Genomic DNA, 22,872 nt, shown 5'->3' on the forward strand with positions numbered 1-22,872 from the left:
CGTCTTGCAACTGGACTCCTTGTGCGGCGAAAATTCAACGAACAGCTTGCTAAAAACGACGCACAGCCTCTTCCGTGGTGAAATATTCACCGCACGCCGAACCGGGACGACGACGCTCGACTTCGCAAGGAAAAGATCGACGTGGTACCTGCAGTGCGACCGGAACTTCAACCACGGCCCACCAGATCGGCGCATAGCCGACCTGGGACGCCGCCGCCTGACTTCCAGAGAGGAAATTGACGCAGCGCCTGCCGTGAGGGAGAAATTTCCCTGCGGCGCCCACCGGAACGATGCAGAGCTTGTCAACAAGCCCAGGATTCCACGCACAGATCCTGGGATGTCTGAAAACCCCGCAAAGAGGATCCACGACCGAGTGCCTGAAATCGATACCCAGACGTCCCTGCATGGAAACTAAACGACGCATCGACAGTGTGCGGCCCGAAAAAAAAGACGCACACCCCTTTGTTTCCACGCCTCTCCTCCTCTGCGGCCCTTTGCAGAGATTTTTTCACTCGAACCAGGTACTTTGTGCTTGAAAGAGACTTTGTTTGCTTTTAAAAGACTTAAGACACTTTGGGGGTCATTTTGACCCTGGCGGTCCGAGACCGCCAGGGCTAAAATGACGGAAGCACCGCCAACAGGCTGGCGGTGCTTCCAGGCGGATTACGACCGCAGCGGGGCAAAAGTGGCGGAATACCGCCGACCCCGGCGGTGATAATCCGCCAGGGCAGCGCTGCCCAGGGGATTATGAGTCCCCGACCGCCAGCCTTTTTCTGGCGGTTTGCACCGCCAGGAAAAGGCTGGCGGAACGGGGAGTCGTGGGGCCCCATGCGGCTTTTCACTGTCTGCTATGCAGACTGCACTGCACTGCACTCGTCGCACGGCCGCAACACCGCCGGCTCCATTTGGAGCCGGCTCCTATGTTGCGGCCGTGATCCCCGCCGGCCCAGCGGGGATCTCCAAATGGCCGTGGCGGGGGTGCGGCCACATTGGCGGCCGCACGGCGGTCAGATCTTGGCGGGCGGCAAGGTCGTAATGACCCCCATAATATCACTTTCAGTGATATCTTTACATTTTCTTATTGCATCTTTGATCGTTTTGACCTGCAAATATCCAAATAAATATTATATATTTTTCTAAACACTGTGTGGTGTAATTTTTGTGGTGCTATATGGTGTTATTGTATGATTTATTGCACAAATACTTTACACATTGCCTTCTAAGTTAAGCCTGACTGCTCAGTGCCAAGCTACCAGAGGGTGGGCACAGGATTATTTGGATTGTGAGTGACTTACCCTGACTAGAGTGAGGGTCCTTTCTTGGACAGGGGTAACCTGACTGCCAAGCAAAGACCCCATTTCTAACAGCTACCATTGCAGGGGTGCTGAGAGACATCAATACCACCCTGATTAATTTCTCTACACAACATCAAACCCCTTCCAATAGCAATGTAACATCTACCCCTTCAACATGTATGGCTGCTAGTGGAATGGAGGCCCTTGCAAGGGAACTTTATGCCTCAGACACCCCTCCCTCTGTAGCTGAAGAACCCCGCCCCTGCAAATGTGAACGTCCACCCAGACATCCAGCAGGATCAGATGCCAAGACCAAACCCGCTGCCAAGAAGTGCACCTCTCCTGATTATTCCCCTTTGTGTGCCACACATATACCCTGTTGACTGTTCTGAAACCTAACTTCATTTTCCCATGGTACAAGGGCACTGGATTTGTGTTACCAACTACTGTAGCAGCTACCCTGATGAAATTATCCACCATGACTTCACCCATCACTGTTATGTTCATATATTTTAGTATTATGGCTACAGTTTTCCTCTTGATAGGCACAATACATCACACTTAAACACATGTACTGTGAATGTGTCCTTATAATCCAGTTATGCATGCCAATTTTGGTGTGGTAATCCCCCCTGTATCGAACAGCCAGTGTAATAGATATCAAATGAATACATCATCGGCAGGAGACTCTTTACAACAGAAATGTTGCATGACATATGTTAAAGAGGTTGAAATCCAGGTCTATACAAATTTATAGTCAGTATTGCAATTAGTACATACAACATGACTGAGAGTACCATACGGATGTATGCAATGGTGTCATAAAATACACTGACACAGGATACAGAGGTCAGGCCCATGGTAACCTAGCTACAAGCAGGGCCACACAGATAGGTCCTCTGTGTCACCTGGTATAGGCTCTTCACATACCCATACCATAGCTTCTAATTTGCATATCCCATGGAACATACAAAGATTATAACAGAGGAACTCAGTACTGAAACCATACACTAACATTGGTCCCATACCTGCATGTTTGTCACTTACTTATGTCAGTCTACAGTGACATGCACCTTGGACTGCAAAGTTAGAACAAAATGACAGCTAGATCCAATGACGATCACTATTTACTTCACCTATTGTGAAGTGAGAGGCTATGATCCAAACTTTACACAAGTGACATACACCATTTGATATCCTCTTCTACCCCACAGGTGAAAGAAAAGGAGAAACCATTTATTACCCCCATGTTATGACGGTGAAACCATCTTGCTTACACCCCACTTAAACTAAACTGATATCACCAGGTGTCTGTCATGTACACCTCTCATGTCTGTCAGCAATTCCCATCTGCTTCTGATACAGTATTCCTCAAGCCAATGCTGCAGTGCCAAATAGGATCTAGGCAAATCTGTGAGTGAAGGGGAAAAAGGATAGGACATTGCACAAAACATATCTCACATCTGAGAAGACATTACCAGAAGTGTAAGTTAGCTCCTGTTATAACAAAACATGTGAATGCATAACAATCTGTCCTGTACATAATACAAACTTTCAGTCTGCATTCACAACTCACTCATAGGCCTTGGAGCCCATTACACCACAGAAGAAACAAGTAAGGATGTGTGATGCCAGCCATCTACACCTTGTTGTACACTTACATCAGATCAATAGATCTACTTCACATACATGTGTGTCCGTTGAAGTACTGATTGATGAGATCAGCCCTAGAGTCACCTGCTTCATCTTCCTCTGGCTTTTCATCACCTTGGCATATCAGCATTACCAGCCACAGCTTCAGCTGCATCCCCCTCATCTGCTATCAATGGTATCTAATGTCTCAGGGCTCAATTGTGGAGGATGCAGCAGGCAACTATTATCTGACATACCTTCTCGGGCGAGAAGAGGAGGGCTCTTCCAGATAAGTCCAGGCCCCTAAATCTTGCCTTGAGGAGCCCAAATGGCCGCTCAACTACATGCCTTGTCCTCCTGTGGGCCTCATTGTAGCAGACTTCCCCTGGTGTGGTTGGGTACCTCGCTGGTGTCAACAGCCAAGGACAGTTTGGATGCCCAGAGTCACCTGTGAACACATTGTGAAAACAACACAAAGATGTAGGTGTGACATGCTATAATGTGATTGCAGGAGACATAAATCATAAACACACAGTTCCATGTAACTTACCAACCAGCCAGGCCCTCTCTGAGTAGAGTTGTGTCATTAGCAGTGGGACATTGCTGTTTCTCATGATGAAGGAATCCGGGATCCGGGATACTTGGCTGTGACTTGTAAGATGTACTGGTCTGCCAAACACACCACCTGAACGTTGATTGAGTGGTAGTTTTTCCTGTTCCTATACACCTGTTCATTTGCACTTGGAGGGACTGAGGCTGCTTAGGTGCCATCAGTGGCTCCTGCCACATGTGGAATGTGTGCCACCTCATAAAAGTCTGCCTTCACATAGGGCAAATCTGCTCTGTGAGGAAACCTGATGTAGCTGTCCAGGTGTTTCAACAATGCACACAGTAAATCCTTCAAAACCAGACTGAACATGGGCTGAGACATCTCTGCTGTTAGAACCACTGTATTCTGAAAGGACCCTGTGGCCAAGAAGTGTAGCAACGACAAGACTTGAACGATGGGAGGTATGTTATAGTGATTGCGAATGGCAGGCATCAGATCTGGCTCCAACTGATCACATAGATCTATGATGTTATGACGATTCAGATGATATGTCTGAATGACATGCCTTTCCTCCATGGTATGCAGGTCTACTAGTGGATGGTACACTGGTGGCTGTCTTACTCTCCTCATGGCAGGACAACTACATGAAGAAAGTAAACATAGTATGATAAATGCAGAATGCACACATCTATTTCTCACACCTAACAGCTGTCGAGGACGACTACAACATCTGACATATACAGTACAGCACATAGCCATGTATCCTATTGGACCCTCCTTGGTACACATTGACAAACATAACAATGGGATATAACTTTTGTAACTACTGTAACTGTCAGTGTGAAGTTATACATACAGGGAGTGCAGAATTATTAGGCAAGTTGTATTTTTGAGGATTAACTTTATTATTGAACAACAACCATGTTCTCAATGAACCCAAAAAACTCATTAATATCAAAGCTGAATATTTTTGGAAGTAGTTTTTAGTTTGTTTTTAGTTTTAGCTATGTTAGGGGGATATCTGTGTGTGCAGGTGACTATTACTGTGCATAATTATTAGGCAACTTAACAAAAAACAAATATATACCCATTTCAATTATTTATTATTACCAGTGAAACCAATATAACATCTCAACATTCACAAATATACATTTCTGACATTCAAAAACAAAACAAAAACAAATCAGTGACCAATATAGCCACCTTTCTTTGCAAGGACACTCAAAAGCCTGCCATCCATGGATTCTGTCAGTGTTTTGATCTGTTCACCATCAACATTGCGTGCAGCAGCAACCACAGCCTCCCAGACACTGTTAAGAGAGGTGTACTGTTTTCCCTCCTTGTAAATCTCACATTTGATGATGGACCACAGGTTCTCAATGGGGTTCAGATCAGGTGAACAAGGAGGCCATGTCATTAGATTTCCTTCTTTTATACCCTTTCTTGCCAGCCACGCTGTGGAGTACTTGGACGCGTGTGATGGAGCATTGCCCTGCATGAAAATCATGTTTTTCTTGAAGGATGCAGACTTCTTCCTGTACCACTGCTTGAAGAAGGTGTCTTCCAGGAACTGGCAGTAGGACTGGGAGTTGAGCTTGACTCCATCCTCAACCCGAAAAGGCCCCACAAGCTCATCTTTGATGATACCAGCCCAAACCAGTACTCCACCTCCACCTTGCTGGCGTCTGAGTCGGACTGGAGCTCTCTGCCCTTTACCAATCCAGCCACGGGCCCATCCATCTGGCCCATCAAGACTCACTCTCATTTCATCAGTCCATAAAACCTTAGAAAAATCAGTCTTGAGATATTTCTTGGCCCAGTCTTGACGTTTCAGCTTGTGTGTCTTGTTCAGTGGTGGTCGTCTTTCAGCCTTTCTTACCTTGGCCATGTCTCTGAGTATTGCACACCTTGTGCTTTTGGGCACTCCAGTGATGTTGCAGCTCTGAAATATGGCCAAACTGGTGGCAAGTGGCATCGTGGCAGCTGCACGCTTGACTTTTCTCAGTTCATGGGCAGTTATTTTGCGCCTTGGTTTTTCCACACGCTTCTTGCGACCCTGTTGACTATTTTGAATGAAACGCTTGATTGTTCGATGATCACGCTTCAGAAGCTTTGCAATTTTAAGAGTGCTGCATCCCTCTGCAAGATATCTCACTATTTTTGACTTTTCTGAGCCAGTCAAGTCCTTCTTTTGACCCATTTTGCCAAAGGAAAGGAAGTTGCCTAATAATTATGCACACCTGATATAGGGTGTTGATGTCATTAGACCACACCCCTTCTCATTACAGAGATGCACATCACCTAATATGCTTAATTGGTAGTAGGCTTTCGAGCCTATACAGCTTGGAGTAAGACAACATGCATAAAGAGGATGATGTGGTCAAAATACTCATTTGCCTAATAATTCTGCACTCCCTATATATCTCACATATTGTTTAACTTATTCGATTTTTTCCGACAAATAGTAACATCTGAGTAGCTGGACAGAGCTATCACCACATGTCCTCACACAGCACAGCTTATATAGCACATATGCACACACTGTCACACAAACATGAGGGCAGTACGTACAGATGTACAGCACAAAACGGGGTTAATTATTTGACGCTGATTAAGAAACCCTTCCATACACGAAATATCCTCAAAATGGCAGGCGTTTGACCTGCTGTACTGGACAGGTGGAAGTGACCTAAGTCCACCGGCGGAAGTCGTCATGGCGGTAGGCGGTCACAATCGCGGTGTAACTTGCCATTGGAAGACATTGCTCCTTTTAGGGGACTAGTGCCAATGGCAATGTCTGCCAGCAGTGATGGTCATGTACGTGGCAGCCGTGACGGCCATCTTCTGAAGTATTACTCACTTGAGTCCTGACACTGCTGCCAGCAAGGCATCCACTACCTGAGCTGCTGTGTACTGCCTCTGGGAGCTATCATGCCACATCCTGCAGGTGATAGGGCCCCAGCCTTCACCCCTGAAGAGCTGGAAAAGCTAGTGTAGGAGGCCTTACCCGTGTATGGCCATCTATATGGAGCACTAGAGGAGCAGGTGAGTCTAGTGTCATAGCAATGCATGATAGGTGTTGTGTTTGACGGTGTACTGTTGATGTAAACTTGTCAAGGTGTTCATGCATGCAGATGGTATATTGTGAAGGCATCGGAGCAGAGAGGATGGGTATGTGTGCCATCTTGCTGTGACTGATGTGTACTGTCCACTCCTATTGGCATGGTGCATGTGGACATGACTTTCTCCTTTTGCCTGTGTCATCCATGCAGGTCAACGCCCATCAGAAGAAGGGGATTTGGCTTGCCATCGGCAAGCAAGTTTAGACCCTGGGGATTCACAGCCAGCGGAGCACCCATTGTAGAAAGCGGTGGGAGGACTTGAGACGCTGGGCCTGAAAGACGTCTCGGGCCCAGCTGGGGATGTCCTCCCAACGAGGGAGGGATGTCCGTCGGACCCTTACCGCCCTAATGGCCTCATTTTGGCAGTGGACTACCCTGAGGTGGATGGGCATTTGAAGGCAGCACAGCAGCCACAAGGGGGTAAGTACTGACTGAATCCATGTACTTTCCTCTGATAGTTTGGTGTATGCCGCCTTAGTATAGCAGCAGTGACAATGTAGTAGGTGCTACAGGTAGGTTGACTACTTGGAATACATAGTACTCCAGTTGCCATTATAAAAACAGAGGTCTGGCTTTTGGGTTGTGCATGGAAATATGTTGACCACCTGTGTCCAGCAATATGTATGACTGTATGTGGAGAAGCACTTGTGAAAGAGCCACATGTGTTTCTCTACCCAGCCATATATATGTACGTAAGGTGCTGTCTCATTCTTCCCATCTAGTGTTCCCAGGTCCAATATTCCAATGAGCATTTATTGTAGGTCTAAGGTGTAATACCACTCCCATTAAAATGGATCTGCTCTATGTGCAACATTGGGCCTGACAGATTATTTACAGGGCCTAGTGTTCTGAAACAGTTGTGTACTTCATGTGAGGCTGGCATTCTATTCAAGCAATTGGTATGGCCAATATAGTACTGTCCAAATGTGGTTTGAGGAGGTGTCCCCATTGTGAACTCATAATCATACAATGGGGAATGTGAAGTTTGTAACGGAAGGACATCCAACAATGGGGGACTCGTGTTGTGTATTAGCCCGTTACATTTCTTTGTATTACATTGACATGTGGACAAATAACTTGTGTCCCAATGCCTTTGTTGTAGAGGAGGTAAGTGGCTAGACAGTTTTACCCTTAGACAATGTGCTTTGTCTACGCTAGATATGCCAATGCCATACCTATAGGAGTGCTGCATATGGTATTACCTGCCTACATCATGTCTCAAAGAATACTTGGTGGCTGATAATGTATAATGGGCTATTCCTAGCTACACTTACTTTAGCTGATTTGAGTTGTTTGGACAGGATTTGGTCTTGGTTCACCACATCAGTAGGCGAAGGAAACGGGGCGCAGGCTAGAGGGGATGCTGCCAGCCACAGGACCTGGAGTGCTGAGACCACCAACAGCGAGGGACCCAGTGGCCCGGAGGGCGAGAGAGTGCCATGGGGGAGACAGGATCTACATCATCATCCTTAGAATCCTCCTCCAGTGGCCACTCCATGGTGGTGGCGGACCCATCTGGGACGACTCCAGCACCATCTTTGTCCACCACCCCCCTTTCTACCACCATCCTCCCTGTAGCTCCCCACCCAGTTGTCCGTTCCCTCTCACCCAAGAGGGTGGGCATCTGCTTTGTCGCAGGCACCTCTGTCCCTGCCCCTGTCAGCCCTGCTGCCCGCAGTGAGGAGGCTATTAACCTCCTGAGGTCGATCTCTGTGGGTCAGTCGACCATTGTGAATGCCATCCAGGAACTTGCAACTCAAGTGCAACAGAGTAATGCATTCCTGGAGGGTATTCATGGTGCACTGGCTGGCCTACAGAGATCCTTTCAGGCTCTGGCCTCCACACTGACGGCAGCCAGTCACCCTTTGTCTTTCGTCCTCCCTACACCTTCCTCTTCCCAATCCCAAACCCCTCTTCCCCGCCCCAGCCAAAGCACACAGACAGATAAGCATGCACCCACCTCAACATCTAAGGATAGCTCAGACAAACACAAGCACCACAGGACACACCACCATAATGCACACAAGCAACATACATCTGCAGACACATCAACAGTCACTACCTACCTTGACACCCCCAAAAAAACCTGCATCATAGACACAACACCCGACACACCTGCAGACACCACACCAACATTCACAGATCCAGCCACTACACCTATCTTACCCACAGACATCACAACAGCAGATCTCAGACATCCACCCCAGTCACCACATCCACAGACACCACAGACACTCCTACATGCAGCACATCCAACCATACCTGCAGTCACCACCCCAACAGACAGTCACCCATCCACCACGGCATCTTCCAGCACCTCCACCCAAAACACATAAGTGCCCACACTCACCCAACCAACAGACACCCACCACACACAAGCATACCTCACACACACATGCACCCAAGACATCCACAGCTACAACGCTTACAACCACTCCCTCTCCCTCCACACCCAAACCCTTTTGCTATGACCATCCCCGTATGTCAAAGAAAGCTTTCCTCTCTGGGTATTCCCTTTTCCCTACTCCTCTCCCACCCAGTGATACCCGTAAATGTTCTGTGCCCCTCCCCAAGTCCGGCCCTTCAACCTCCAAGACCTCCCCTTCCCCCGCTAGTAGCCATGCCCCTCCCCCGCCAAGAAGTCAACCCCTCCCAAGAGTACCCAACGCTGCACAAAGCTCGACCTAAGCCCTCCCCAACCAAAACCCAAAGGTTCCCTTCCCAATTCAGAGCCCACCCCCCATTGATCCCCCCTAACCCCGGAGGTGCCTGCCTGTCCCCCTGATGCCCCTACCTGTGGAGGTTACATGGAAGTCAGGATTCAAGTTGGGGGCACAAACACGTGTTTTGTGTGCTTTGTGTGCATGTTGCACTCAAAGTTGTTGGACTGGCCTCTGGCCTTGGACATTGATCATATATTTTTATTTTTAATATAAATTTTAGAAAAAACCTGTTGTTGATTTCTACATTATATCCTTGTCCTACATTTCTTTACTTAGGGCACTTTTGGTCTTGGCTGACATTGTTTGTGTGTGAGCATTTGTCTGTCAGTGGTGGTTGTGCTACCTGTTTGGGCAGCATGTGTGGTTGTGTGCATTGCATTTGTCCACCAGTGATGGGTGTGTTGTGTGATGGCTATGTGTATGTTGGGGACATGTTGTGTTGGTATTGTGTGGTGTTTGTGTTGACATGTGTTTGCTGCAGTGTTGTGTGCCTTTGTGTGCTTGGACTGTATGCGTGAGTGTGTGTGGAGAATGGTATGCCAGATACGTTGTGAAGTGTGTTTGCAGGGTATTTCGTATGCTGCATTTTTGGATGTGTGATTGTGTGTGTTCGTTCCCTGGTGGTGGTACATGGTGTTGTATGTAATATTTCTTCCAGGGGTATTGTCTATTGTTTGTCCTTAACAATGCTTTGATGATATAGCGATTGTGGTGTAGTTGTGTAATTTGGTGGTGTTGTGAGTTGTGTGTGACTGTGCTGGTGTTGTGTATCTGGGGGTTGGTGTGTGTTTTAGACATGTGTGTGATGGCCATAGGGTGTGTGCCATGTATGTGCGGGTGTGCATGTGGCTGTGTGTGAGTGTGTGTGTCAGTGTGGGGTTACATGTGTTTGTCGCCCTCGCCACCCGCTCCCGATTTGCATGTTGTATGTGCTTAGGTACTTTGACAATTAACAACAGTGAGAGGTAAGTGTGTGTACTCACGGTTGCTGTCATCGTCGCTGGTTCCTAAGTCGTTGGCCGAGTAGGAGCAGTAGGAATGCGTGTAGTTCTGGTTCCATGGCAGCTCGGGACGAGTATGGCTTCCTGAAGGTGAGTGTCTCCTTTCATACAGTTGGTTTCTGCCTGGGTTTCTGTGGTGGTGGGACCGCGGCGAAAACCTTGGAGGTGTGCAACCTCGTAATCTGTCCGGCGGAAACATGGCCTCCCCTGACCTGCAGGGAGCTATTGTCGTCCGTGGCGGCCTGACCGCACTGGCGGTGCCGACGGTGGTTTGGCTGTGTTCTACTGGAAGTACTGCCATAGTCATAATTTGGCGGTCTTCTCTGTCATCCTGTTGGCGGTTTGACCGTCACCGCCAACATGGCGGTCCTGAAACCGCAAAACTCGTAATGACCCCCTTAGTGAGTGCCTAAAACAGCTTTTGTTTAGCAGTTACCCGGTTGATAACATATTTAGCAAAGCTTTTGCTAAATCTGGTGGCGCATACATTTTTACCCATTTACAGAAAGCAGCATTGCTGAAAGCTGCAGAGTGCTGCTCAAATGTTTGTAAATCTGGGCCTGGGTCTCCCATGTCAAAATAGAAAGGGGTTGAGTATGTTTACAGTTTATATGAAGTTTAACAGTTTGCAAACTGGATGATCTTTGGCCAGCAACAACTGGAAAGACGGGCTGGATGGAAGGCCGGCCTGTCAATGGCATTTTAGCTTGAAGATATGGGCTGTGACAGATGCTGTGCCAGAGGCTGGAATGAATTTTTCCTTCTCAGAGATTCTTCATGAAGATTCCACCAGGATGCAAGGAAACTGAGTGAGAGGAGTAGACTCCAGTAGATTAGAAAAACCCATTCTCCTTGCAGGGGCCTACAAATATTGCAGAGACCTACAAATATTGCAGAGGTGTACCAGATAGCTTCTACCTCCCTACTCTCCTAAAGGTGACTATGAGGCCCGCCTACCCAGTGAGCCCCCAGGAGTGATGGAACAGGTATGTCAACCCATTCAGCTCCCCTGGCAGGAGGGTAGAAATAGCCGGGCAGAAGAGATGGTGTCTTTTACCCTTCCTGCCATCAGGCTAGTTGAGGGTAATGGGGGAAAGGAGCAGAGTCCCCCACGAAGGGCCCGTTCTGCATCAGTGACCGGAGCTACACACAACCCCCTATAAGCAGGCAAGGCCACATTACATATTGGTAGACACTTTACACAAGAAAATGATATTTATTTTATCAACGAGGTATATCTACAAATGTAGGGCACTGTTTTGGGGACAAGAATTTCTCCCTCCTACTTCAATCTATTATGGTGCAGGTTTGCGGAGGTGTGCCTGCACCGACTGAGTATATAGGTACACAGGATAGAGAATTTATTAAGGTTGCTATAGAGACACTATTTTGATCATTCCACAATGTCCACCTGAGATGATGGATTGACATCTTTTATACCATGCCCTCAAACACTGAGACAAATGTTGGAACCATTCCAGTGTAGGGTTCTCTGGGTGCTTCTCTGGTCCAGGACATCACAGCCTCACTTTATAGACCCCCACTGGCTGCATTTTCTGTTGACCATTGTGCAGCACCTAACCAACTATCAGTGGACTGTCCACTGGCCATTTATGTTTGAGCCACCGCACATTATGCATGCAGTTGTGTTGATCTACACAGCTCACCACAGCACATCACTCAGAATCAAGAGCAATGTCAAACCCACCCCTTCCTAATGATGTACAAGTACTGATGCACCAGCAACTCAAGACTACAGCATCTTCAAAATATGGACCTTCTTGTACTGCAATGTTTGCTAACCTACCCCACAATACTCAATCTGTTCTGGTGGGACTGCTAATTTTCCATATGAGTCTATACAGATTGCAAATGTACCAAATGATAAGGTGTTTGTATGTGGCGTGCATGCACGATTTCCACCTTGGCCAGAGATTAGACAACTGTGAATTTAAGTGGACCGGACAAAATATGTGCACCTCACAATAAAAATAAGCCTAATAGTAATTAATACATCCTAGAATTAACAGTGCACGACGCCAGCGAACTAATTGTTTTTGTTAGATACAGACTATTATGACTATCTCGCTCACAAAAGATGTATACAAAACTATGCCGGTCTTCTTGATATAAGAAGCCTCCAGTTATCACCTAAAATCATGTAACAAACATACCCAAAGAAGAATTGATTATGATTAAACGTGATTGTATCAGAGGAACACTATATGAAAAATACCACAACGGTACCCAGGAAATTTCAGTTATAGAAATGAGTCTTAAGATACTAAAGACAAAAGGCATTATTTAGAGTTTGACGGTCAGAGGCACCAAATGTAAACAGGCATCCTCAAACCCAGAAAGCATCCAAACATTGAGGAACCAGAACTCTTATGTGAAATACATTTTTTCACATTAGGGTTCCTGTTCCTCAATGTGTGTTTCTTTTGGGTTGTGAGATGCCTGCTGTATGTTCGATATGATGATTAAGGGTGGAAGTATCCTAGACCCATTTCAAACCTCTTGAAAGACATTACAAAGTAGGGAAACCTAAGCTCTTCGAGCTTGAATTCAAACATTCCCAAAGAGACATTAAAGTATAGATTATTTGTGATTTCTCTAACACACAACATTATTTGCAGACAGTACCAGGTATAAGTGATTACACCCCAGACAAACCAAACCTGACACTCAAGAGGACGTCCAACCTGGAACTATTTCTCTTGTAGTATCTTCTATTCTGACATTTTATTTTGCTAATATAATTTCACTCGATAATTATACACCAGATTTATTTTCAGCCTTCGTTCCCAAGTGCACTGTGTCCTGGGTGTGTAGCACATGTTGGCAGATGTTATGCAATGCTACTATACCAAAAGGTAATATATACAAAATAAAAGGAATAGGGAACATGGGCAGCAGAGCGGAACCAGTCATTGGACCCGAAGCAGAGCTGCCATTCAGCTGCCTCCTGTCCTGTTCACTCTTTATTACACGAAGCTTCCACCAGAGGGATTGTTTTTCCACTGACAAAACTTATGCCAGGAGGCAAGTAATAAACAATGAGTTACTGCTCTTCTCCTGTTTTTGTACCTGGTCCCTGGAAACACATTGAGTAACAAGTACATTAATCTTCTCCGAGTCAATTTTTGTGGCATTTCTTGCACTGCAATAGATAGTGGAGTTTCTCCGTTGCTTGAAGTATTTATTCATTGGGTATTTAATCACAGGGAGTCTTTTGGCATAGTACACATAATTTTCAAATAACAATACTCAATGATATGAAGTCTCAGCCATATTACATTACACACGAGAAACTTCACGCCTTCAATAATAATGAGAGCTGGGTGCATATTATACATTTTACAAAGGTATATGTTGTTTGTGTGCACACATTTTTCATGTAACCATGAAATAAATGTGTTGTACTACAGCTATAAGCCCCAAACTATTTCCACTACAATAGGATATCTATGCAAATATTGTTTATGTTATGTTGACAGTAAGGTTTCACATTCATCCCTATGAAACGTAATATTATACGAGGTGGTTTAGCTATTATTAGTTTAATGTTTTAACTACTGAAGATTGAAATACAGTCCATGTGAATAAGATTCATATATTGTTTATAGCAATAGCCATGAGAAAAAATTGCTGCTTGGGAAATGTGTAAGCTATACACACATCTGGAGCGATTATAAAATAATGCCCGGGATCCATTACAAATAGTCGAGATACAATCGCAAATTACTGCACAAAGTACACCCTGTGAGCTTTCTATAAGCATTGATAAGGTATAGTTTAATCTTTGGTATAGGTAATAAACATTGAAATTGAATAGTGATGATAAAAATATTGAAATTCCACCTTACATAAGGATATATTTACAAAGAAAATTATGACGACAAAACAGTCCAACCAAAGGTCTTTACAAAATCCACCTGCAGAATCTCAGACTCGGCTTAGTGTCGACCAGGAACCTGTGATCAGTGATTTCACTTCATCAAACAACAAATTTTAAGGCAACCAAAACACAAAGAAGATCATTGACAGTCCAGGGCTACTGGTAGTTGAATGTTGTGAATCCATGCCCAAGTGCGCGACTGAACCACACACCGCTCATACACCTCCTGAAAACTGAACTATTCAAATTCACCATCAACTGACATCTACGCAGAACCAAGACTGTGACAGAAGAAACAGAGGGCCTGATTTAAATCTTGGTGGTGTTACTGCCAGTCTGTGCAGGCGGCGGGCCCAAAATGACCGTCAAGTCGATGGTGTTCCACCCTATGTATTTAGATGTTACAGTTGGACAGGCAGTGTCCTGCCGGCGGATTGCTGACTGAGGGAGGATATCGCTGGACCCAATTGGCATTGGACAATGGCAGGGCCGCAGATTACAGGTAAGTCGCCCACACACACTCTAACCTTGACAAGTGTGCATTCATGACACAACATACACACACTAGTGAGGGAGAACCCATACATGACATAACCCAAACAACTACACACACATCCACACAAAAACACGCGCACACAAGCACAACAACACACATTACGACAACTACTGCCACACAACAACACTCACCTGAATGTTGCACACAGCAATACAACATACACAACAACGTCCATGCCATATGCAAGTGGCACACATGCTCATACAACACATCACCCACTACATCTTCCTCCACCTCACCCAGCCAATAGCATTGCACACACGCATACACATACTGACTCACACACACAACTTGATGCACACCATGTCGTGACAGGTACAGGTCCCTTTGCAATGTGCACACATCAATACAGTTGATAAGTGTGAATGTACCGTCACTGTGGTGCTAACATACATTTGTTAATGAATACTGGCACCTGAATGGCAGTTGGGTATGTGTGCGATATGTGTTGTGTACCAGTGTGTCCCCATCCGTGTCTGACCCACTCATGTCCCCAACATATGCATGTCACAGTAATTTCAAAAAATTACAGTGACACATACAAGTCTGCAATGGTCATGTGGTCATGTGCAGTATCCCCAAATGTACTTAGTCAATGTGGGTTGCCTACCTCCGTGTCCAGTGACCGGGGTCATGTTTTCTCTGTCGTCCAGTGGCAGCAGCGATGGAGAGTTTTGCCCAGTCGTGTCCAGCTGGAAACGCACGTAGAATCGGGAGAAAAGGTGACTTTTCACCCCTTCTCCCCTCCCCCAATCTGTCAACTCAGAAGTGGAGGTCGGACCGCCATGTTTTGCTTGGCAGTATAGCACATCCAAATCTACTGGGCGGAAAATGTAGCTGGAGTCCTGCAATCAGCCACACTTTCCTATGGCGCTGTTGTGGCAAATGGGAATCCTTGGCAGAGTCTCCGGGACTCAAACAGGGTAAAGTCTATGGGACTGCCAACATCTAAATCTGGGGAGCGGACCGTCATGACGGCGAATGGGTTTTCAGTTGGGAAACCAATGGCAGGATGGTTACCGCCAACATCCAAATCAGGCCCTAAGTTTTCTTCCTTCATTTTCCTGGAATCACTCACACTCTTCATGCTGCTTACTTCACACAGTTTTTCTATGAAACTCAGCATTTCAAACTGTGCCAAAAATGCAAGAATGAAATTATAAAACTACTATGTTTTCAATTTATCTTTGCCTAGTGAATGTTTCTTTTCTAACGCATGCTCTCCTAGAGATGTTTCTTATTTTATGCTTCACAAAACTTTCACGTATTTTTAGCTCATTTTAAAGAGTTTCTCACTCAAATAAAGAGTAGTAGTTTGGTCATGAATCCGTAGAAGTAAAAGTAACCCGTAATAGTAAGGGCAATAGACAGATTATGCAAGAGCACGAATGAAAAGAAAAATATAAGTCTAGGGTGAGAGAAAAAGAGCGGGGTGAACAAAGAAACACGAAGAAGCACACAAGAGCAAGTACTGGAACAACGTAAACCACTAAGTCTAGCGGAAGGCAGGCACCTCGGAAGAAGGTTTTAATTTGGGAGGGTGGTGGGTTATCTCTTAAACAACATTGTGATCATGTTAGCATTGTATTTCCATCGGTCTTGATTATGCTCAGTGGTGCTCATCTTTTCTATACCTGAGCTGTTCCTCTTCCGGGGCTCAGTCCACGGGAGGTCATGAATGGATGACATCACAGGCAGGAGGTGGTACTGTGCAGGGGCAGCTGAGAGGTCTTGTTCCCTCCTGGCGGGTGCAGCTCCGCTGGGTGCGGTGGTCTGCATTACTGCAGGGTCCCGGATACTTCCTGTAATGGACGAGAACAGAAAACTAGTTTGAGCGTAGGTTTGCAAATTTCAGAACTTACAAAAAGCCATAGCCCAAGTTTAGCAGCTATAGTCAGTATCCGGCCTACTAAAACATGCATACATAGAAACAAACCAATAACAACTCGATTTCAAAAGAACAGATATACCTCTGCGTGAAAACAAATAAAAAAAATTACTGACACTATTTTTAAAATGCCAAAATGATTCCTAATTTTTATGAAACGATCAAAGGCTTTGATAGTGCTCAATATATGCTCCCAGGTTACAATAGCCCTCATCGGACACTCAGTCAATGAATCATGCCCAGAGGGGAAAGCAATGCTGAGGACCGACCTTTCTGGACCTCTTAGGAGCACCCTTGAGTGGCTGCTGGCCAATAAACCTACAGAAAAGTGTTTTGTTGCACAAGGCTTAGCTCACTTTTATAAGTCAACTAGGGATTCACTGAATCAGCCATAACTGATAACTAGTTGATCTGCGAGTTTATAAAATGTTGGGTCAAGATGTATAGGGTGCAAGGCAGTCAGACTTGTAGTCTAACAATGTAAGCACAAAGTCCCACATGCTCAAACCTTCTCAAACTCCTTTCTCTGTGTTTTGTGATCTACAATTTACTGCTATTCTCTTGAGTCAACTGACATATCACTGGCCCTGCACAAGGCTTCAAGTTCATTGCAATTTGTCTTTCAGCCAGCACTATAGGCATATACATTGTGTGGGGCACCTGCTGGCTTTAATTCGTACTAGGCCAAGTGAACAGACTGTGGGTGAGAGTATAAGCATCCATCCCAACAACTGTGATAGGATACCTATGACCTCTGCCCTTAAATTCCCACTCATTCATCAAAACCACCACATATAACAAATGGATCCAGTATCACAACCACATCAAGGGCTTCTTTCTTCAATTTCCATGTTCATCCTTTGTATAAATGAGGGTGTCAGATCCACTGGGTGCACACGTTTGAAAGCAGATTTTTTTACTCATGGAAGGACAGCACTCATCAACAAGGGGAAAGCTTCTGGGGGCGGGGGGGGGGTTTCGGTACTTGGACAGGTTTCTTGCGTCAACAGGTTATCTACTATAGTTCCACTCCTCAACATTCGCCCCTTTGACCAAGGCAAAAGAACAAAAGAACGCCACAGTGTGGGTGAAAAATACATTCAAAATGCATGGTCAGTACAGACAGTGCACAAACATTTTTTTAAAATATGTTCTATTACAGGGCTCAAGTAAGGCACATCGTGCTTCAAGGTGCTTTATAAACTGAGCAGGTAGGGATACAGAATCTTGGCAGTGGTTGACTAGATGAGGAATAGCATATCTTCATCTACTGTATTGATGACCTGGCTGTAGTCAGGTGGCTCCCTGAACAACTTAGGTACTACTCCCTGAAATCTTATTGCTATTTGTGTGATCTTTGACAAATCATCTTAAATTCATGTGCATCGTTCCATTATGTGCCAAAGCAGTGTTTATGTACGGGTTCGAAATTACAAAACGATCTGGTAATGGCGGTTCAGCCTTAAAGTGCCTAGGTGCAAATGTAGTCCATCCATTTGCACGTGTTTACATTTAAAATAGCTTGTTAAGTGTGTTAAATATGTTTGGTTTGAAAGTGGAAGACCACGCACTCAGCCATGCATCCTCTGATGTCCAGTGCAGTGCCTCAATAGTCAGAGGGCCTGATGAAATGAGTGTGCCTGGAGGCTGCCTCTGAAAGATGTTCTTGGAAAGGTTGTATGTATTTAAAGACAAAACCCACTATCAGTATCTGAAAGCCTAATAAGCAAGATTAGTATGATCTGCTTGAGGCCCAAACATGTAAGGTCTTTGTAAAACGACAAACAAGACTGACATATGAGCCCCTAAAAGTTGTTCAGCTTTTCTGCCCTATCTAACATTGTGGAATTGTCTCATTTTATTTTTCAACAATGCCCATTCCATGTAGATTCTTTGTCATAAAATATAATTGAGAAATTACTTGTGAATAAATGAAGTGGAAATGTAGAAGTGTGAACAGATATTATGGTAAATAATAGGCCACGCGAAATTGAATTGCATTTTCTGAACTGTCTACATATATGTTTTTTAACATTTTAGTAAACTAATGCTGAAAAACGCACAATTTTGCTACCGGTTTCCTAAAATTCTGGAGAGCTGGCAAACTTGTATCATTCTTGGGGAAGACCAGGCGCTCTTGAAACAGCATGAAAGTAGAGCACTATTTCTTAGTACTTTTTAAGAGCCTACTTCTCTTTTGCAAATTTTTGTGAAAATTACACGGTAAATTGCACTGTTTATCCCCACTTTGTGAAAATGTTCTTGAGGGGCTCGGGCTCGCTGCACGTCAGTGTTGGTATCACACCCTGGTACAGTGAAAGCTCATCAGCCGCCACATACATATATAGATATATAGAACATTTAAGGACCTCCATTGGCGGACATTGCTCTCGATTGCTACAGTGTTGCAAATTGTGCATAAAGGTAAAAATTAATGACCAGGTGTCAGGCGGGGAGGGCACCCTCTCGCTCAAGAGATGATCAAACAATGTCACAGTTTGCTGTGCCCATGCATGATTAACCAAGGAGTGATGCCTCTCAGACAAGGGAAACACCCACACATCTCCATCAGTGGCACCCCTTTCATTCTGAGATGCCACTTGAACAGTTGGCAAAGAGATGAATTACTGCTTATCACCATCTCAGATGCCCGTGTGTGCTCAGCTGGATGGGGGATAAGAGTAACGCTGCGATGCCCGCTGAATACAAATTGCAGAACTCATGTATATGTATTTACGTACCAGACATGGAGCACAGCATTGCAATAGGAGCCAAACAGCACGGCGTGACGTACTGGGAATGGACGGGTCGTGCCATTGACACAAAGCGACAGGGGTATGGGATTTGTACTGCAGTAAGGACTCCCCTCTGCGGTGCATAACTTGTGGGGGCCGTTGTTTTCAGTCATGGGGAGCTGTTGTGACAACTCAATCAATCAATCAGTTAATTTGTAAAGCGCACTACATACCCGTGAGGGTTTCAAGGCGCTGGGGGGGTGCTGCTCCTGCTCGAAGAGCCAAGTTTTGAGTAGTTTTCTGAAGGAAAGGAGGTCCTGGGTCTGTCGTAGATCCGGCGGGAGGGTGTTCCAGGTCTTGGCTGCGAGGTACGAGAATGATCTGCCGCCGGAAGTTTTGCGTCTGCGTATGCAACTGAGTGATGCTTGTCGGATTTAGTAATACGTTTGGAGATGGCTGGGCGCGTGGTATTCTTGTGGCACTAGGTGTCGGTGGAGTATGGATTCCCATTGGGATGCAAGCCCTAACCTCATTGGCTAACATGAGTGCGTTGCTCCCTTCCCTAGCAGGTGCCATCGTTAGATCCTGTGTCCTGGGTTCTCCTGCTCTGTCTCAGCCCCACCACCCTGTTCTTGACGAGTTACCAGTAGTTCTGGGCTGTGTCTGCTTCCCTGCCAGGAAGGAGGACGGTGTAGGCTTGCTGCTGCTCTCTTCAAATGCCGGTTCACCCTGGGATGCCGCAATATCATGAAGTGCTGCTGCGGAGGGTGTGTGTGAGGGAGGGGCGGGAGGCGCTGGGCAACTAGGGTACCCTGTATGGCACCCCCACTTGGCCCGTCCTGGCTTGGCTTTTGGGATCATAAAGTAAGATTTTTAAATGCGTGCTAATTGTGCTTTTGTGCAGATATAATCAGTGGTATCTAAAAAATAATGCTGAATTCTTTTATTTTTTTTTATGTCTTTGGCGGTTTTATTTGTGCCTGATTTGAGAGGGTGGGAGAGGCCTTGGAAAGTTGTAATGAAAAAGTAAGAAACATGATAAATAGCACCTATTTTGAAAAGGTAGCTGCCTTCAGAACGCAGCTGAGAGAAACTACTCATGACGAGGGCTGCAGGGGCAGATACTGCGACGAGGGCACATTCAACGGCACAAATCTGTCGGTTACTCTTATTCTTTTGTGGTGCTCACCCACCAACCCATCCTGGAGGAGCAACCAAGACAGATATTCACAGCTCTAGAGGCTGAAATTCGCCTTCAGGTTAATGACTCAGTGCTTAATTTGTGCTTGTTGTTCCCGGTGCTGAGCACCGGCACTTAGTTTTGAGGGCCGGGGCTTATTCTTCTGCTTCACGCATTTGCTGAGAGCAGAATACAAATATGGGAAAGATGGAGGGAGGGAAAAACGAAAAAACTTCACAAAGTGAGAAAGTAGAAAGCTGTTATAGAGTGAGCTGAAGTGACAGGTAGTGGCTTTAAATGGATTGAAGAGGCCCGAGATGGCTTCAGGATTACGCCGCATCAGTATTCCGTGTTTCCACATTTAATTGCAGCAGCCGCGTGTTTAAGAGAAGGGCTTTGGGCACCGGCACCTTTTTATTTACAAAATAAGCACTGGAATGACTGCCACGGTAAGTTTCACTGAGGAATGTCACTGGCCGCGGGTATTGTAAAGGGCTGAATGCCTGCCTAAAACTCTACAACCTGAGGGCGTGACGTCACTGAACTTCTCCATTACGTGAGTCATCCGCACATAGTCCAGACTTCTGTGTCCCATCACACTGTGCGGTACCAAAACGGCGAGTTTGTAATAGCGACGTGCAGCATATAGTTGAGGTAAGTACATGAGTGGTTAGAACAGTAAAGCTATACTTCCCCATATGTGCTTTCATTGACCTCATGGGTGGTAGTCGATATTTTGGTATTTTGGTTTAGTTCGGTATTTCTGTACTTGATCATAGGATCAACGAGGGAACTAACAACCTCTTTGAGAATTAGTTCTGAAGGAACACCGAATTTCAACCCGTTGCAGGAAAACGCGCGGTGGTCTGTGGGGTTGTCCAACCCATTACCGCCAACCCTTACTTCCCAGTGGTACTGACCTGCACACTGGAGCCGGTACACCATGGAAGGGTCCCAGGTTTGCGACAGACATGACAGGTATCGCTTGGCGGAGTATCCGGGGTGCATCTGTCGATCAGTCCTGCTGTCTTGTTCGCTGAGGAAGTGGAGGTATGGCTGCCAGCGTGCCTCGACTGGACCCTTCTAAAAGCAAAAAATACAACAAAAATAATTGGAAGGTTACAAATCAAACAAACTAAATAATGGCGTGATGATTAAAAAAGGGGGTTGGGAATTATGATTTTATGTGATGTGGAATGTAAAAGACACAATCCCGATGTCATTCTACAAACCCCATAGAGGCATTTTGGTACTTGAATGTTACAGCCAGAGCCCTGAGAGTGGAAGAACAAATGAAAGACAGCACCTTTTCCAAATCCTTCCCTGTGGCTATATGTATTTATTAATGACCTTCTCTCACAGCCCCTGGAGCATCAGAGCACTATCGAAGGGTGGGCATGACTCCTGGGGATGTTTGTAATCTGGTTAACAAGAGACAGACTTTCATAGAAGAAGATACAATAATGTGTGGATGTGTGGTGCGAGGCCCCTTTTTTGGGTTCTATGGCTGTCAGTGGTTATCTCATAATAGGCACTATCGTTTACCACCAAAGACCAATAGTCCTTAGATACTGCTGCAGTCCTCCAAGGTACTCATATTGAATACTTGACCATCCATGGGTTAAGGCTTATTCCAGGAGTCGGTACATGGTGTTCTTGACTCTAGTCATTGCTCTTAAAAAATTCACACTCTACTCAGAGGTATCGCCTTAGGGGATAATAGAGGTTTCATTTACAGGTACAGAAGAAGAGCAGGTAAAGTAACAATATACTCAAAAAACGAAGGACTTACCACCTTCTTGGGCGAAGATGCACCCATGTACACCTTATTAGCTCTTGTGTAGAAAGACTGTGCAACTTTAGTGGATGGAAAACAGTTTTGTGTTCTTTGTAAACTTTGTGAGCTTTCGGGTTACTCTATTTTTTTATGGTCATCCCATTCCTGGGGCAAAAGTGCCAGACATAATTCATTAGGTTGCTTATAAAACATATGCTCTAGTTTTGTAGCAACTCAGACTCAAAGGCTGGACATCTTAGTTGGTTTGGACCACAAGTACTGATGTTTATAGAAAAGAACACTAGTAACTCCTAAACACACCCCTTAAATTGGAACGAGCCATATCACAAATATAGCTATCCAAGAAACTGACCCAAGTTATCCAGGAAACTGAGTTACTTTTGTGTCCGCTCATTCACCACAAAGAACCCACCTGATTATGGATTCAGCTAGAATGTAGGGCCAGATGTAGCAAGGTCCGAATTTGCGATTCGGAAATTGCGAGTCGGTGC

General features: G+C 45.5%; 1 protein-coding gene across 2 annotated transcripts in view; it reads right to left on the bottom strand.

Annotated features, from left to right (window-relative positions):
• The window catches only part of KIAA2012 (KIAA2012 ortholog), a 324,198-nt gene that overhangs the window by 259,186 nt on the left and 42,140 nt on the right, over window positions 1-22,872 (bottom strand). For both annotated transcript variants that reach the window (XM_069226046.1, XM_069226047.1), the window contains exons 3-4: window positions 21,504-21,666; window positions 16,415-16,582 (exon numbers count right to left, since the gene is read on the bottom strand). In XM_069226046.1, coding sequence (XP_069082147.1) covers window positions 16,415-16,582; window positions 21,504-21,666 — 331 coding nt within the window. The remainder of the gene's footprint in view (window positions 1-16,414; window positions 16,583-21,503; window positions 21,667-22,872) is intronic.

The sequence above is a fragment of the Pleurodeles waltl genome, chromosome 3_1 (genome assembly GCF_031143425.1).
Source record: "Pleurodeles waltl isolate 20211129_DDA chromosome 3_1, aPleWal1.hap1.20221129, whole genome shotgun sequence".
In the NCBI taxonomy this organism is placed as follows: domain Eukaryota; kingdom Metazoa; phylum Chordata; class Amphibia; order Caudata; family Salamandridae; genus Pleurodeles; species Pleurodeles waltl.